Below are 12,150 nucleotides of genomic sequence, written 5' to 3'. Positions count from 1 at the left end.
CGTTTGAGAGCAGAGTTGATGGTGGAGGAAGGGAAGCCCCTTTCTTTAAAAAAGGAAGACATCTCCTTCGTCCTGGAATGAAAAGTCTCACCCTGAGAGCAGATGCGGCGGAGATGGAGGAATTGCGAGAAGCGGATGGCATTTTTGCAAGAGGCAGGGTGGGAAGAGGAATAGTCCAGGTAGCTGTGAGAGTCCGTAGGCTTATAGTAGACATCAGTAGATAAGCTGTCTCCAGAGACAGAGATAGAAAGATCAAGAAAGGGGAGGGAGGTACAGCTCGTCTCTGAGGTGCATCACTGGCTCTTATTGTAAACGTTAAAGCAGGAGGCAAACAGGATCTCCCGGTTGCCACCCACTTCAACTCTGCTTCCCATTCCCATTCGGATATGTCCATACATGTCCTCTTCTACTGCAATAATGAAGCCAAACTCAGGTTGGAGGAGCAACAGCTCATATACCATCTGGGTAGTCTCCAGCTCCTGGGCATGAACATTGAATTCTCCAACTTCCGGTAATTCCCTCCCCCTCCCTTTCCCCAACCCAGTTTCTCTCTGCCCCCTCCTCCAGCTGCCTATCACATCCCTCTTGGTCCCGCCTCCTTCTACTACTCATTGTGCTTTCCCCTATTCCTTCTACACCTTTCCTGCCTATCCCCTCCCTGCATCTCTTCCCCCACCCCTTGATCTTTCCCCTTACTAGTTTTTCACCTGGCACCTTCCTGCCTTCTCCTTCCCACCCTCCCCCCATCTTCTTTTTAGGGTCCTTGCCCCTCTCTTTTCAGTCCTGACGAAGGGTCTCGGCCCGAAACGTAGACTGTTCGTTTCCACGGGTGCTGCCCGACCTGCTGAGTTCGTCCAACGTTTCCTGTTCCTGTGCTGTCCTCTTGCACATTCTAATCTCCACACGCAAAGGAAAAACCACCATGGACACCTCTGTACGTGAGGGAGATCGAACTCTGGCTACTCTCTGCAATGCTTCTGACACCGGCAAGGCTCCCCTGTTCAGTACAATGCACCGGCTGTGCATATGAAAGTACCTTAAAAACTGGGTGTGCGCTCGGAAGCTTCCGGAGGGTCGCGATGCAGAAGACTTCGGCAAACAGATGAGTGTTCAGCAAGTGTGAGACGAGCTGGTGGATCTGTGCGTCAGCGTGACGAACCCAGATCTTGGCCAGGAGCCAGTCGTATTTGCTGTCTGTCGGAAGGAAGATGGGGTTCTCTGGACCCGGCTCCTGTTTGATCTGTCAAACACACAATTTACAGACGATGTTTGCTGTGAGCCTAAAAGGCTTTGAAGGAGATTGAGGGACAGGGGCAACTGAATCCCTCCGTGAACAGAGCAATGTACACAGATCAGAAGCACAAGAGATTCTCAATAGATGCCACCTGACCTGCGGGGTCCTTTCAGCGGTTTGTTGTGTTGTGCCTGATTTCCTGTATCTGTTGTTAACAGCTACCCAGGGCGGTGGTGAATCCCAGGGGACTGAGAAACTCAGGTCCCACGCTGCAGAGTTATGAACTATGTTGAGGTGGTCCGTCCCGAAAAGATGGAGGGAGAGAACTTTACACTGAAGGGGGCAGTTATCAGGAGGAAATACAGTTTAAAGAACACTACAGTGGTTCAGTCCCAGAGTCTGATGTACACCAGATTATTGAGAGGAAAGAGCTGAGATTGCTAGAGTCTTGATCAAGAGCTTAGAACATGGAGTATTCCCTGCCACACGCACCTCGTATCTCTGGTTTGGCAGAGGACCTTCCGGTACAGGGGCTTTGGCCCATGAAGTTGTGTTGACTTTTACACACTAAGATTGACTGAGATCAATCTAACGCTTCCCTCACACATAACTCTCCACTTTTCTTTTATCCATGTGTCACCTTGGTGTCCTCTCTGGCCACAGGCAAGATACTGTTGGACTGGTGAGTAGCTAAGGTTGTTCCTATATTTGAGAAGGCAAGCAGAGATAAACCTGAAAACTATATGCCCCAATAGAGGGAGTCTCACGTCAGTGCTGGGGAAGTTATTGCAGAGGATTCTTAGGGCTTGGATATACGAGCAATTGGAAAAGTGTGCCCTAATTAGGGACAGTCAGCTTGGCTTTGTGCGGGGCGAGTTGTGTCTTACTACCTTGATTGCATTTTTGACAAGATGACAAAGGTGGTGATGAAGGTAGAGTGTGATGAAGGTTGTCTACATTGATTTTAGTAAGGCCTTTGACAAGGTTCCTCATGAAAGGTTCATCCAGAAGATTGAGCTTCATGGTATCCACAGTGACTTGACTATTTGGATTCAAAACTGGCTTGTCCATAGAAAACAGAGCATAGTGATTGATCGGAAATTCAATGACTGGAACGCTGTGACTGGTGGTGCTTTGCAGGGATCCATACAGGGACCTCTGCTCTTTGTATGTTTATAAGTGACCTGGATGAAAACGTAGCTGGGTAGGTTATTAGGTTTGCAAATGATATGAAGATTGGTGTGTTGTAGATAGTGTGCAAGGCTGGCAAAAAATACAGCAGGATATAGATCACTTGCAGAGATGTGTGGAGAAAACACAGATAGAGTATAACCTGGGTAAATGTGGAGTATTTCACTTTCCTAGCTCAAATGTGAAGAGACAGCACCATGTTAATACGAGTGTTGTACAGAGGAGTTTTGGAGTCCGAATCCGTAACTCTCTGAAAGTGGCTGCACATGTTGTTAGGGTCGTAAAGATGTCATAAGTCGAGATATGGAGCTCAAGAGTCAGAAGGTTACGTTGCAGGTTGGTAGTGTAGCACAATCACTCTACAGCACCAGCTTTCACTGCTTAGGGTTCGATCACCGTCACTGTCTATAAGGAGTTTGTATGTTCACCCCATGACCGTGTGTGTATCCTGCAGGTGCTTTGCTTTTCTCCCACATTCCAAAGACGCATTTCCAAAGATATATGATCAGGGCTACTGAGTAGTGGCCATACTATGATGACAACAGCTTGGGGCTGCCCAGCACGATCCTCACTGATTTGATTTAACGCAAAAAGATGCATTTCACTGTATGTTTCGAAGTACACTTCACAAATAAAGCGAATCTTTGAAAGCTTTATAAAATTCTAGATACATAGAACATCGACCTCTAGTGTCACAGACAGGGGCGCTGAGAGCGGACCCAAATGCAAGACAAAGACACTGAAGTACTAGGAACAGGACAGGACTAGAGTTAGGGACGTGACAGGATGAAGACTAGGAACTGGGACAACAGCACAGACTTGGGCTAGGACATTGGCTAGGCAAGCGGGACCAGAACAAGGAACTGGGAACTAGGAGCCTGGGCTTGGACACCGAGCCAGAGTCTGGACTTTTACCCAGAACCTTGCATCGGGCTCGGATCCCGGAACTAGGCGAGGACATGACGTGGCTACAGGATTGGACATGACGTGGATACCTCGAGGCTTGGGTTTCGTCGAGGCTTGAGTATGGACCTCGAGCCAGAGACTGAACAAGGACCCAGAAACTCGGTCTTGACTCGGGCTCGGACTTCAGAATTAGCCGAAGACATGATGTGGCTACAGGACTGGACGAGTGACTCCTGGACAGGACGAGAGAACCACAGCACCGTGCTGGGCGAGGTATTCCTGAACTGGGTGAGGCACATGGACAGGACGAGAACACGAAGCTTTGACTTGGTCGAGGGAGACAGGAACACAGAGCCTTAGTCTGGGGAGACAGGAACGCAGAACACAGAGCCTTGGTCTTGGGAGACAGGAACGCAGAACACAGAGCTTTGGTCTTGGGAGACAGGAACGCAGAAAACAGAGCCTTGGTCTTGGGAGACAGGAGGGCAGAACATTGGTCGAGGGAGGACAGGAACGCAGAGACATGGGACACAGAGCCGGGACCCCTCCTTGGGAACAGGACTTGTGGCCGGGGCTGTACACAGGGTCAGAACCCCTTCTAGGGAGCAGGACGTAGGGCCGGATCTCGTACATAGAACACAGAGAGATAGTTTGGAACACAAGGTAGCGGCAAACGGCCGGACGTACCTAGCGAAGGCGTGGACACAGAGACGGTTCGCAACACAAGGTAGCGGCAAACAGCCGGACCTACCTAGCGGAGGCGTGGACACAGAGACGGTTCCCAACACAAGCAGCGCCAAACGGCTGGACCTACCTAGCAAAGGCGTGGACACAGAGACGGTTCGCAACAAAAGGTAGCGGCAAATGGCCGGACTTACCTAACGAAGGCGTGGACACAGAGACGGTTCCCAACACTAGGTAGTGGCAAAATGCCGGACCTACCTAGCGAAGGCGTGGACGCAGAGAAAGTTGCAACACTAGGTAGCGGCAAACGGCTGGACGTACCTAGCGAAGGCGTGGACACAGAGACGGTTCGCAACACAAGGTAGCGGCGAACAGCCGGACCTACCTAGTGAAGGCGTGGACACAGATACGGTTCCCAACACAAGGTAGCACCAAACGGCTGGACCTACCTAGCAAAGGCGTGGACACAGAGACGGTTCGCAACAAAAGGTAGTGGCAAATGGCCGGACTTACCTAACGAAGGCGTGGACACAGAGACGGTTCCCAACACTAGGTAGTGGCAAAATGCCGGACCTACCTAGCGAAGGCATGAATACAGAGACAGTTCCCAACACTAGGTAGCGGCAAACGGCTGGACGTACCTAGCGAAGGCGTGGACACAGAGACGGTTCGCAACACAAGGTAGCGGCGAACAGCCGGACCTACCTAGCGAAGGCGTGGACACAGATACGGTTCCCAACACAAGGTAGCACCAAACGGCTGGACCTACCTAGCGAAGGCGTGGACACAGAGACAGTTTGCAACAAAAGGTAGCGGCAAACGGACGGACCTACCTAGCGAAGGCGTGGACACAGAGACGGTTCCCAACACTAGGTAGTGGCAAAATGCCGGACCTACCTAGCGAAGGCGTGAATACAGAGACAGTTCCCAACACTAGGTAGCGGCAAACGGCCGGACGTACCTAGCGAAGGCGTGGGCACGGAGAGACAGTTCCAAACAATGACAGACAGTTTCTTATCCTGACACCGCAAGGCTCCAGTCTTGCTCCGACGGTTGAATTTGATAGTGATGCAGGCGAATATTGCAGCCGAGGTTTCAGGCGAGGCAAGGCGAGGCAAGGAGAGGCAAGGCTCCAGATCAGGCTAGGCTTCAGACACTGGTTGCAGAGCAAGGCTTCAGATACTAGTTGCAGGGAAAGGCTTCAAGAGGAAGGGGGCAGAGGAGGAAATCAGACAGGGGGTTTGGACAGAAACAATCCAGCAACTGAAGCTGAACCAAGGAGCTATTTATATAGCCAGCCCAAAGTGTGAATCAGCTGCCTCAATTAGAGCACCCAACAGAAAACCAGAAAACCTAGAATAAGGAACGATAGACCGGACCGTGAACCGGAATCCAGACTTCAGGGACTGGACCATGACATCTAGAACACACGACTGGCCCTTTGGCCTACAATGTTGTGCTAACCCTTTAACCTGTTCCAAAATCAATCGGACTCTCCCCTCCCATATAGCCTTGCCTTTCCCTTTCATCCATTAGAGGCTTTGGAGAGGGAACAGTGGAGATTTACGGTGATACTGCGTGGATTAGAGCGCATGCACCATAAGAAGAGATTAGGCAAATTTAAATTATTTTCTATGCAGCGGTGGAGTTGAGGGAATGCCCGATAGAGGTTTATAAGTTACCAAGAAGCGTCGGTTGAGAAGACGGATATTATCTTTCCACCGGGGTTGAAATATTTAATCGAAGAAGAGATACATTTAAGATGAGAAGGTTTAAATTCAAATGGAAAGTGCGGTTCAAAATTTTTACATAATGATGGTCAACTGGAATATACTGCGAGGGGTGGTGGTGAGGTCAAGTATGACAGGGGCGTCTGAGGCTCTGGGATCGGCACATGGATGTGCAGGAAATGGAAGAATACGAATATCCTGAGGGCAGAAGGGATTGGTTTAGTGGGGCATTTGATCGAGCTGAAGGGAGTGGGCAATTCCTATTGAAACTTTCAAGTAACAATAATTCCTTTCACTGAAAGATTTGCTGTGCAACTTCCAATAACACGATGGGATGGACCGTGAGGAAGGAAAGAGAGATATCGGGGTGGAAACTGCAACGAGTAAGACTGAATGCTTCAGCCGAGTAGGGAAAACGGAATTGCTCGGAGTGTCCAGTTTGGAGATCCTGAGGTAGGAGGCTCTAATGATTAGTGGGGCTGAGGGTCATCAAGCTTTCTGCAAACTACCTGCTGGGGAAATTCGAGTGGCTTCTGTAGGAGGGGAAGTAGTGTTGATGGGGTGGGATTTGCAAGACCTGGGAGGGGGTGAGAAACGGGGATGAGAGAAGTCGAGGGTGAGAGACGTGGGAGAGTGACATGGTGGGTGGGGGCTAAGACAGGTGGGACATACTGTGAAAGCCGAGGTGGGGTCTGAGAGACGAGAGTAGTGTGAAAGACTTGGGAGTGGGGATAAGAGACTGGGGTTGTGCGAGAGACGGGGGTGAGTGACAGATGGGGTGTGTGAGGCACAGAAGGGGTGACAGACGGGGGTTGATAGACGGGGGACAGTGATAGACGGGGTGGGGTGGTGCCATAGTCGTGGTAAAGGTGATAACAGGAGGATGTGACAGACGGGGGCTGTGATAGATGGGTGGGTGGGTGATGGACATGTGTTGATAGATGGGGGCAGATAGTCGGGGGTATGTGCGTGACGAGGGGTGTGTGCAAGACAGGGGTGGGGAGACGGACGGGATGAAAGACCGAGGGGGGTGAAAGAGAGGGAGAGAGATGGAGATGGAGGTTGAGGTTGGTGGGAGACGGACGGCGAGAACAGTGTGAGGGAAGGAGGTGGAGGGTGAGCGGTGGAGATGGGGCATGAGAAAGGGAGGGTGGCAGAGGGAAAGGGCAGAAGAACATTAGAGTCCATACCTGGATTGCAATGGGAACTAATTCATTCTTTGGATTCAGGTACAAGAGACACATCGGTGCTTCGAGGTATTGCTGCATCGGCTTTGTGCTGGCTGCAATTCCATTCAGTAACGCATAGTCAACAATGAAGATATTGCCATTCTGGAAGATATCAAGGAACGGTCGCTTCGGTGCCTGTGCAAAGGAATCTTACAAGAAGAAGTATACTTGACACTCCCTGTCTTATTCTTAAAGTCCTCCAAAGGAAGGCATATCTGGATTTTGTTCAGATTTTCCCCTTGGGTCTCGGCCCGAAATGTCGACTGTACCTCTTCCTATAGATGCTGCCTGGCCTGCTGCGTTCACAAGCAACTTTGATGTGTGTTGCTTGAATTTCCAGCATCTGCAGAATTCCTCGTGTTTGCAAGATCACTCAACCTATTCTCATAAGGCATGCTCTTCCCCACCCTTTCTATGATTTCCACATCCTTCCTGTACTGAGGCAACAAGAACTGAGCACAGTATTCCAAGTAGGGTCTGACCAGGGTCCTATAGAGCTGCAACATTATCACTCAGCACCTAAACTTAATCCCACGATTGATGAAGGCCAATGCACCGTATGCCTTCTTACCTACAAAGTCAACCTGCATAGCATCTTTGAGTGTCCTATGAACTCAGATCCAAGATCCCTCTGATTCTCCACACTGCCAAGAGTCTTACATTAATACTATATTCTGCCATCATATTTGACCTACCAAAATGAACCACCTCACAATTATCTAGGTTGAACTCCAACTGTCACTTCTTATCAATATCCCGCTGTAACCTATGAAAGCCCTCCATACTATGCACAACACCCCCAACATTTGTGTCATCAGCAAATTCACTAACCCATCCCACCACTTCCTCATCCGGGTCATTGAAAAAAATCACGAAGAGTAAGGGTCCCAGAACTGATCCCTGAGGCACACCACTGGTCATCGACCTCCAAGTGGAATATAACCCTTCTACAACCACTCTTTGCCTTCCGTGGGCAAGGGAATTCTGGATCCACAAAGCAATGTCACCTAGGATCCCATGCCTCCTTACTTTCTCAATAAGCCTTGCATGGGGTACTTATGAAACGCCTTGCTGAAATCCATATACACTACATCTACGGCTCCACCCTCATTAATGTGTTTAGTCACATCCTTAAAAAAATCCCATCGGGCTCGTAAGGGACAACCTGTCTTTGACAAAGCCGTACTGACTATTCCTAATCATATTATGCCTCTCCAAATGTTCACAAATCCTACCTCTCAGGATCTTTTCCATCAACTTACCAACCACTGAAGTAAGATTCGCTGGTTTATAATTTCCTAAGCTATCTCCACTCCCTTTCTTGAATAAGGGAACAACATCTGCAGCCCCCCTATCCTCCGGAACCTCTCTAGTCCCCATTGATGATGCAAAGATCATCGCCAGAGGTTCAGAAATCTCCTGCCTCGCCTTCCACAGCAGACTGGGCTACATCTCGTCCGGTCCCGGTGACATATCCAACTTGATGTTTTCCAAAAGCACCAGCATATCCTCTTTCTTAATATCTATATGCTGAAGGTTTTCAGGGTGCTGTAAGTCACCCTTACAATCGCCAAGGTCCTTTTCTGTAGTGAATACTGAAGTAAAGTATTCATTAAGTACTCTGCAATCTCCTCCAGTTCCACTGTCACACTTGATTAGTCCTATTCTCTCACGTCTTATCCTCTTGTTCTTCATATAGTTGCAGAATGCTTTGGGGTTTTCCTTAATCCTATCCGCCAAGGCCTTCTCATGGCCCCTTCTGGCTCTCCTAATTTCATTCTTAAGCTCCTTCCTGCTAGCCTTATAATCTCAAGATGTCTATCATTACCTAGTTTTTTGTCCTTTCATAAGCTTTTCTTTTCTTCTTGACTAGATTTACAACAGCCTTTGTACACCACGGTTCCTGTTCCCTACCATCCTTTCCCTATCTCTTTGGAATGCACCTATGCAGAACTCCACTCATATATCCTCTGAACATTTCTGTCGTACATTTTCCTGAGAATATCTGTTCCCAGTTTATGCTTCCAAGTTCTTACGTGATAGCCTCATATTTCCTCTTACTCAAATTAAAAATTTTCCTAACTTGTCTGTTCCTATCCCTCTCCAAAACCATGGTACAGGAGATAGAATTGTGAGCACTATCTCCAAAATGCTCTCCCACTGAGAGATCTGATACCAGAGCAGGTTCATTTCCCAATACCTGATCAAGTACAGCCTCTCCTCTTGTAGGTTTATCTTCATATTGTGTCAGGAAACCTTCCTGAACACACCTAACTAACTCCAGACCATCTAAACCCCTTGCTCTAGGGAGATGCCAGTCATATTTGGGAAATTAAAATCTCCCATCACAACGTTTCTGTTATTATTACACCTTTCCAGAACCTGTCTCCCTCACTGCTATTGAGTGGTCGATAAAAAAACACGCAGTAGATTTATTGACCCCTTCCTGTTCCTATCTTGCACCCACAGAGACTCCGTAGGCAATCCCTTCAGGTCTTCCTTCTTTTCTGCAGCTGTGACACTATCTGTGATCAGCAGCGCCACATCCCGACCTCTTTTGCCTCCCTCGCCGTCCTTTCTGAAACATGAAAAGCCTGGCACTCTAACTAGCTATTCCTGCCCCTGAGCCATCCAAGTCTCTGTAATGGCCACAACATCATAGCTCCACACTCTAAGCTCATTCTCTTTGTTCAAAATATTTCTTGCATTAAAATCGACACATCTCAATCCATCGGTCAGAGCACGTTCCTTCTGTATCACCCGCCTATCCTCCCTCATGCATTGTCAACAAGTTTTCTCTATTTGTGTGCCAACCACCTCTTCCTTATGCGCTTACGTGTTTATTCAAATCATTACTGTAAATTAAAAACCGCAGCGGGCTCAAAATTGATTCCTGCGGAGCCCCACTTTCACGTCTTCTGGTTTTGAAAACGATCCTCTCACCATAACTCGTTGTTTTCTGTCTTGCAGCCAATTCTGCATCCATTTGCACACCTTACCCTGAATCCCAACCTCCTGTAAATTGATTATTAACCTTTCATGGGGTACCTTGTCAAAAGCCTTCTGAAAGACCAAGTAAATGATATCAATAGTTTTCTTGTTATCATAAGTTTGAGTTGTCTTTTCATAGAACTCCAGCATATTAGTAAAATATGGTTTCCACTTTCTAAACCCATGCTGGCTTTCTGCTAACATGCTTGTTCTTATCAGCTGTTTTTTTCCGTTTCATTCTTCAGTAATGTTTCCATTGTCTTACCTATGATACACGTTATGGTTACTCGTCTATAGTTACCAGGGTCAGTGCAGTCACCCTTCTGATTTACTGGAACAACGTTAGCCCATTTCCAATCTTCAGGGATTTCACCAGTCTTCAATAACTTTGAGGTCATTGAGTCAGAGACCTCTTGAAGTTCCCTTGGACATATGTTGTTTGGCCCTGGAGATTTATTAACTTTCAGCCTTTTCAGCTGTAGCAGGACCTCACTTTCTAAGATCTCACAGTTACTTAAAACAGGCGCATTTTGCTTTACACTTTCTGGTATATTGCTAACGTCTTCACAGGTGAATACTTTAGCAATATATGAGTTAAGAGTATCCACTATATCCTTTTCTGCAGCCCATAATTCCTGATACACTTAATTTCCTCCTTGACTTTTCTTTTACGACTAAAGTATTGAAAAGATCTAATGGGGTCAAGTTTAAATTAACAGCAATATCCTTCTCAACCTGCCTTTTGGGAATCTGAATTCCCCTCTTGACTATAGTGCTCATATTTTCATATGCACTACCGTTAACATTATTACAATATTTTTTCTGTATTCCTTATATAGCTGTCTTTTCGTCAATAATTTATTTTATATATATATATATCTTTTCTCCTCCATATAGTTGATCTATTGTTTTTATTGCCTTTCCCAACCTTGGGTAAAAGCATTTCCAGCACTGCAGCAATGACCTCTTTAAATCAACCCCATTGTTCCTCAATTGACACAACGTCAAGCAGCTCCTTCCAGTTTACCTTCTGAAGTCTTTGCCGCATCTGCACAAACTCTGCTTTCTGAAATTCAATTGAATAGCTTTGTTTTATAACTGATATACTCTCCCAAAAAACTGCAAAGTTTTTTTACTTAGAACTTTATGGTCACTTATTCCTAAAGGCTGAACTACTTCCTTACTCAAAATTCTATCCTTATTTTTACAGAATGTGAAATCTAGACAGGCGCTCCCTCTTGTTGGTGTATTAACATACTGGGTCAAAAAACAATCCATTCAACAACTCAATGAATTCACTGTCCATCAGTCACTGTATTCTCCCACTCAATATTTGGGAAATTAAAGTCTCCCATGGTGCACTTGGGTGTGGGACGGTGCAAGTATTGGATGATGGTGTGTGTTTCACCGTGGGACAGTGCGGCAAGGTGTGCGAAGGTGTGAGTTGATCTGGGACGCTACATCGCTCCTCCTTCTGTAATGCCCCAACACTACCATATCTCACGTCTCTGTATCATTTCCGCTTCCCACACTCTGCAAGCCAGAGTCTGACCTGGACCTCCTGCTGGAGGGTGGTGCCGTACGCCAGGATGGGGGCGACCATTTCGTCCTTAACGGGGAACTTTGCTGGGATCTCGCTGCACTGTTCGATGAGAACAGGGTTTGATCCGTTCAGGTACTGATAGCCAAAGAACTTGTCTTCATCCCAGTGTTTCTTCACATATTCTAGGGAACAGAGGAGACACACTGTTGATGATCTCTGTCACAGCTGGGTCACGTTCTTCTTTCACCAAACCCTTCCTATTGGAAGTCGATTGCCAGCTAAACATCCCTGTTTATCACAGGAACCTCTCTGATTCCGACAGTGACAATGAAGCAACTGGTGAACTCACCTGAGTCTGGATCTCTGTTGACTTCACAGAAGGTTTGTAATTCGCTCAGCGTACTCCACACCTCATGGCACATCTTCAGTGGCTGCAGTCCGAGCCCCACAATGCTGCATCAGCAAAAACACATCACAGTGAATACAGGAGGAATACCAAGCAGAGTTTGAGGGAGACTGGTCACAGTGTAGGTGGTGACTACATCAGTTCGGTAAAGGTTCATACAGATGTTTTGATCTCGGCTACAGATAAGAGCTGAGTGCATTTCCCCAGCCGTACACACAAACATCACTCTCCATGTA

The 12,150-nt window shown here is 47.5% G+C and overlaps 1 protein-coding gene across 1 annotated transcript in view; it reads right to left on the bottom strand.

Moving 5' to 3' along the window:
* LOC134346251 (polyunsaturated fatty acid 5-lipoxygenase-like) overlaps nt 1–12,150 on the bottom strand; it is a 44,485-nt gene that overhangs the window by 14,918 nt on the left and 17,417 nt on the right. The window contains exons 5-8 of the mRNA XM_063047576.1: nt 11,858–11,961; nt 11,518–11,690; nt 6,936–7,076; nt 1,037–1,240 (exon numbers count right to left, since the gene is read on the bottom strand). Of these exons, the coding sequence (XP_062903646.1) occupies nt 1,037–1,240; nt 6,936–7,076; nt 11,518–11,690; nt 11,858–11,961 (622 nt within the window). The remainder of the gene's footprint in view (nt 1–1,036; nt 1,241–6,935; nt 7,077–11,517; nt 11,691–11,857; nt 11,962–12,150) is intronic.

The sequence above is a fragment of the Mobula hypostoma genome, chromosome 5 (genome assembly GCF_963921235.1).
Source record: "Mobula hypostoma chromosome 5, sMobHyp1.1, whole genome shotgun sequence".
Lineage (NCBI taxonomy): Eukaryota > Metazoa > Chordata > Chondrichthyes > Myliobatiformes > Myliobatidae > Mobula > Mobula hypostoma.
The sequence above is the reverse complement of the archived record's forward strand: the minus strand, read 5'-3'. Positions and strand labels throughout refer to the sequence as shown.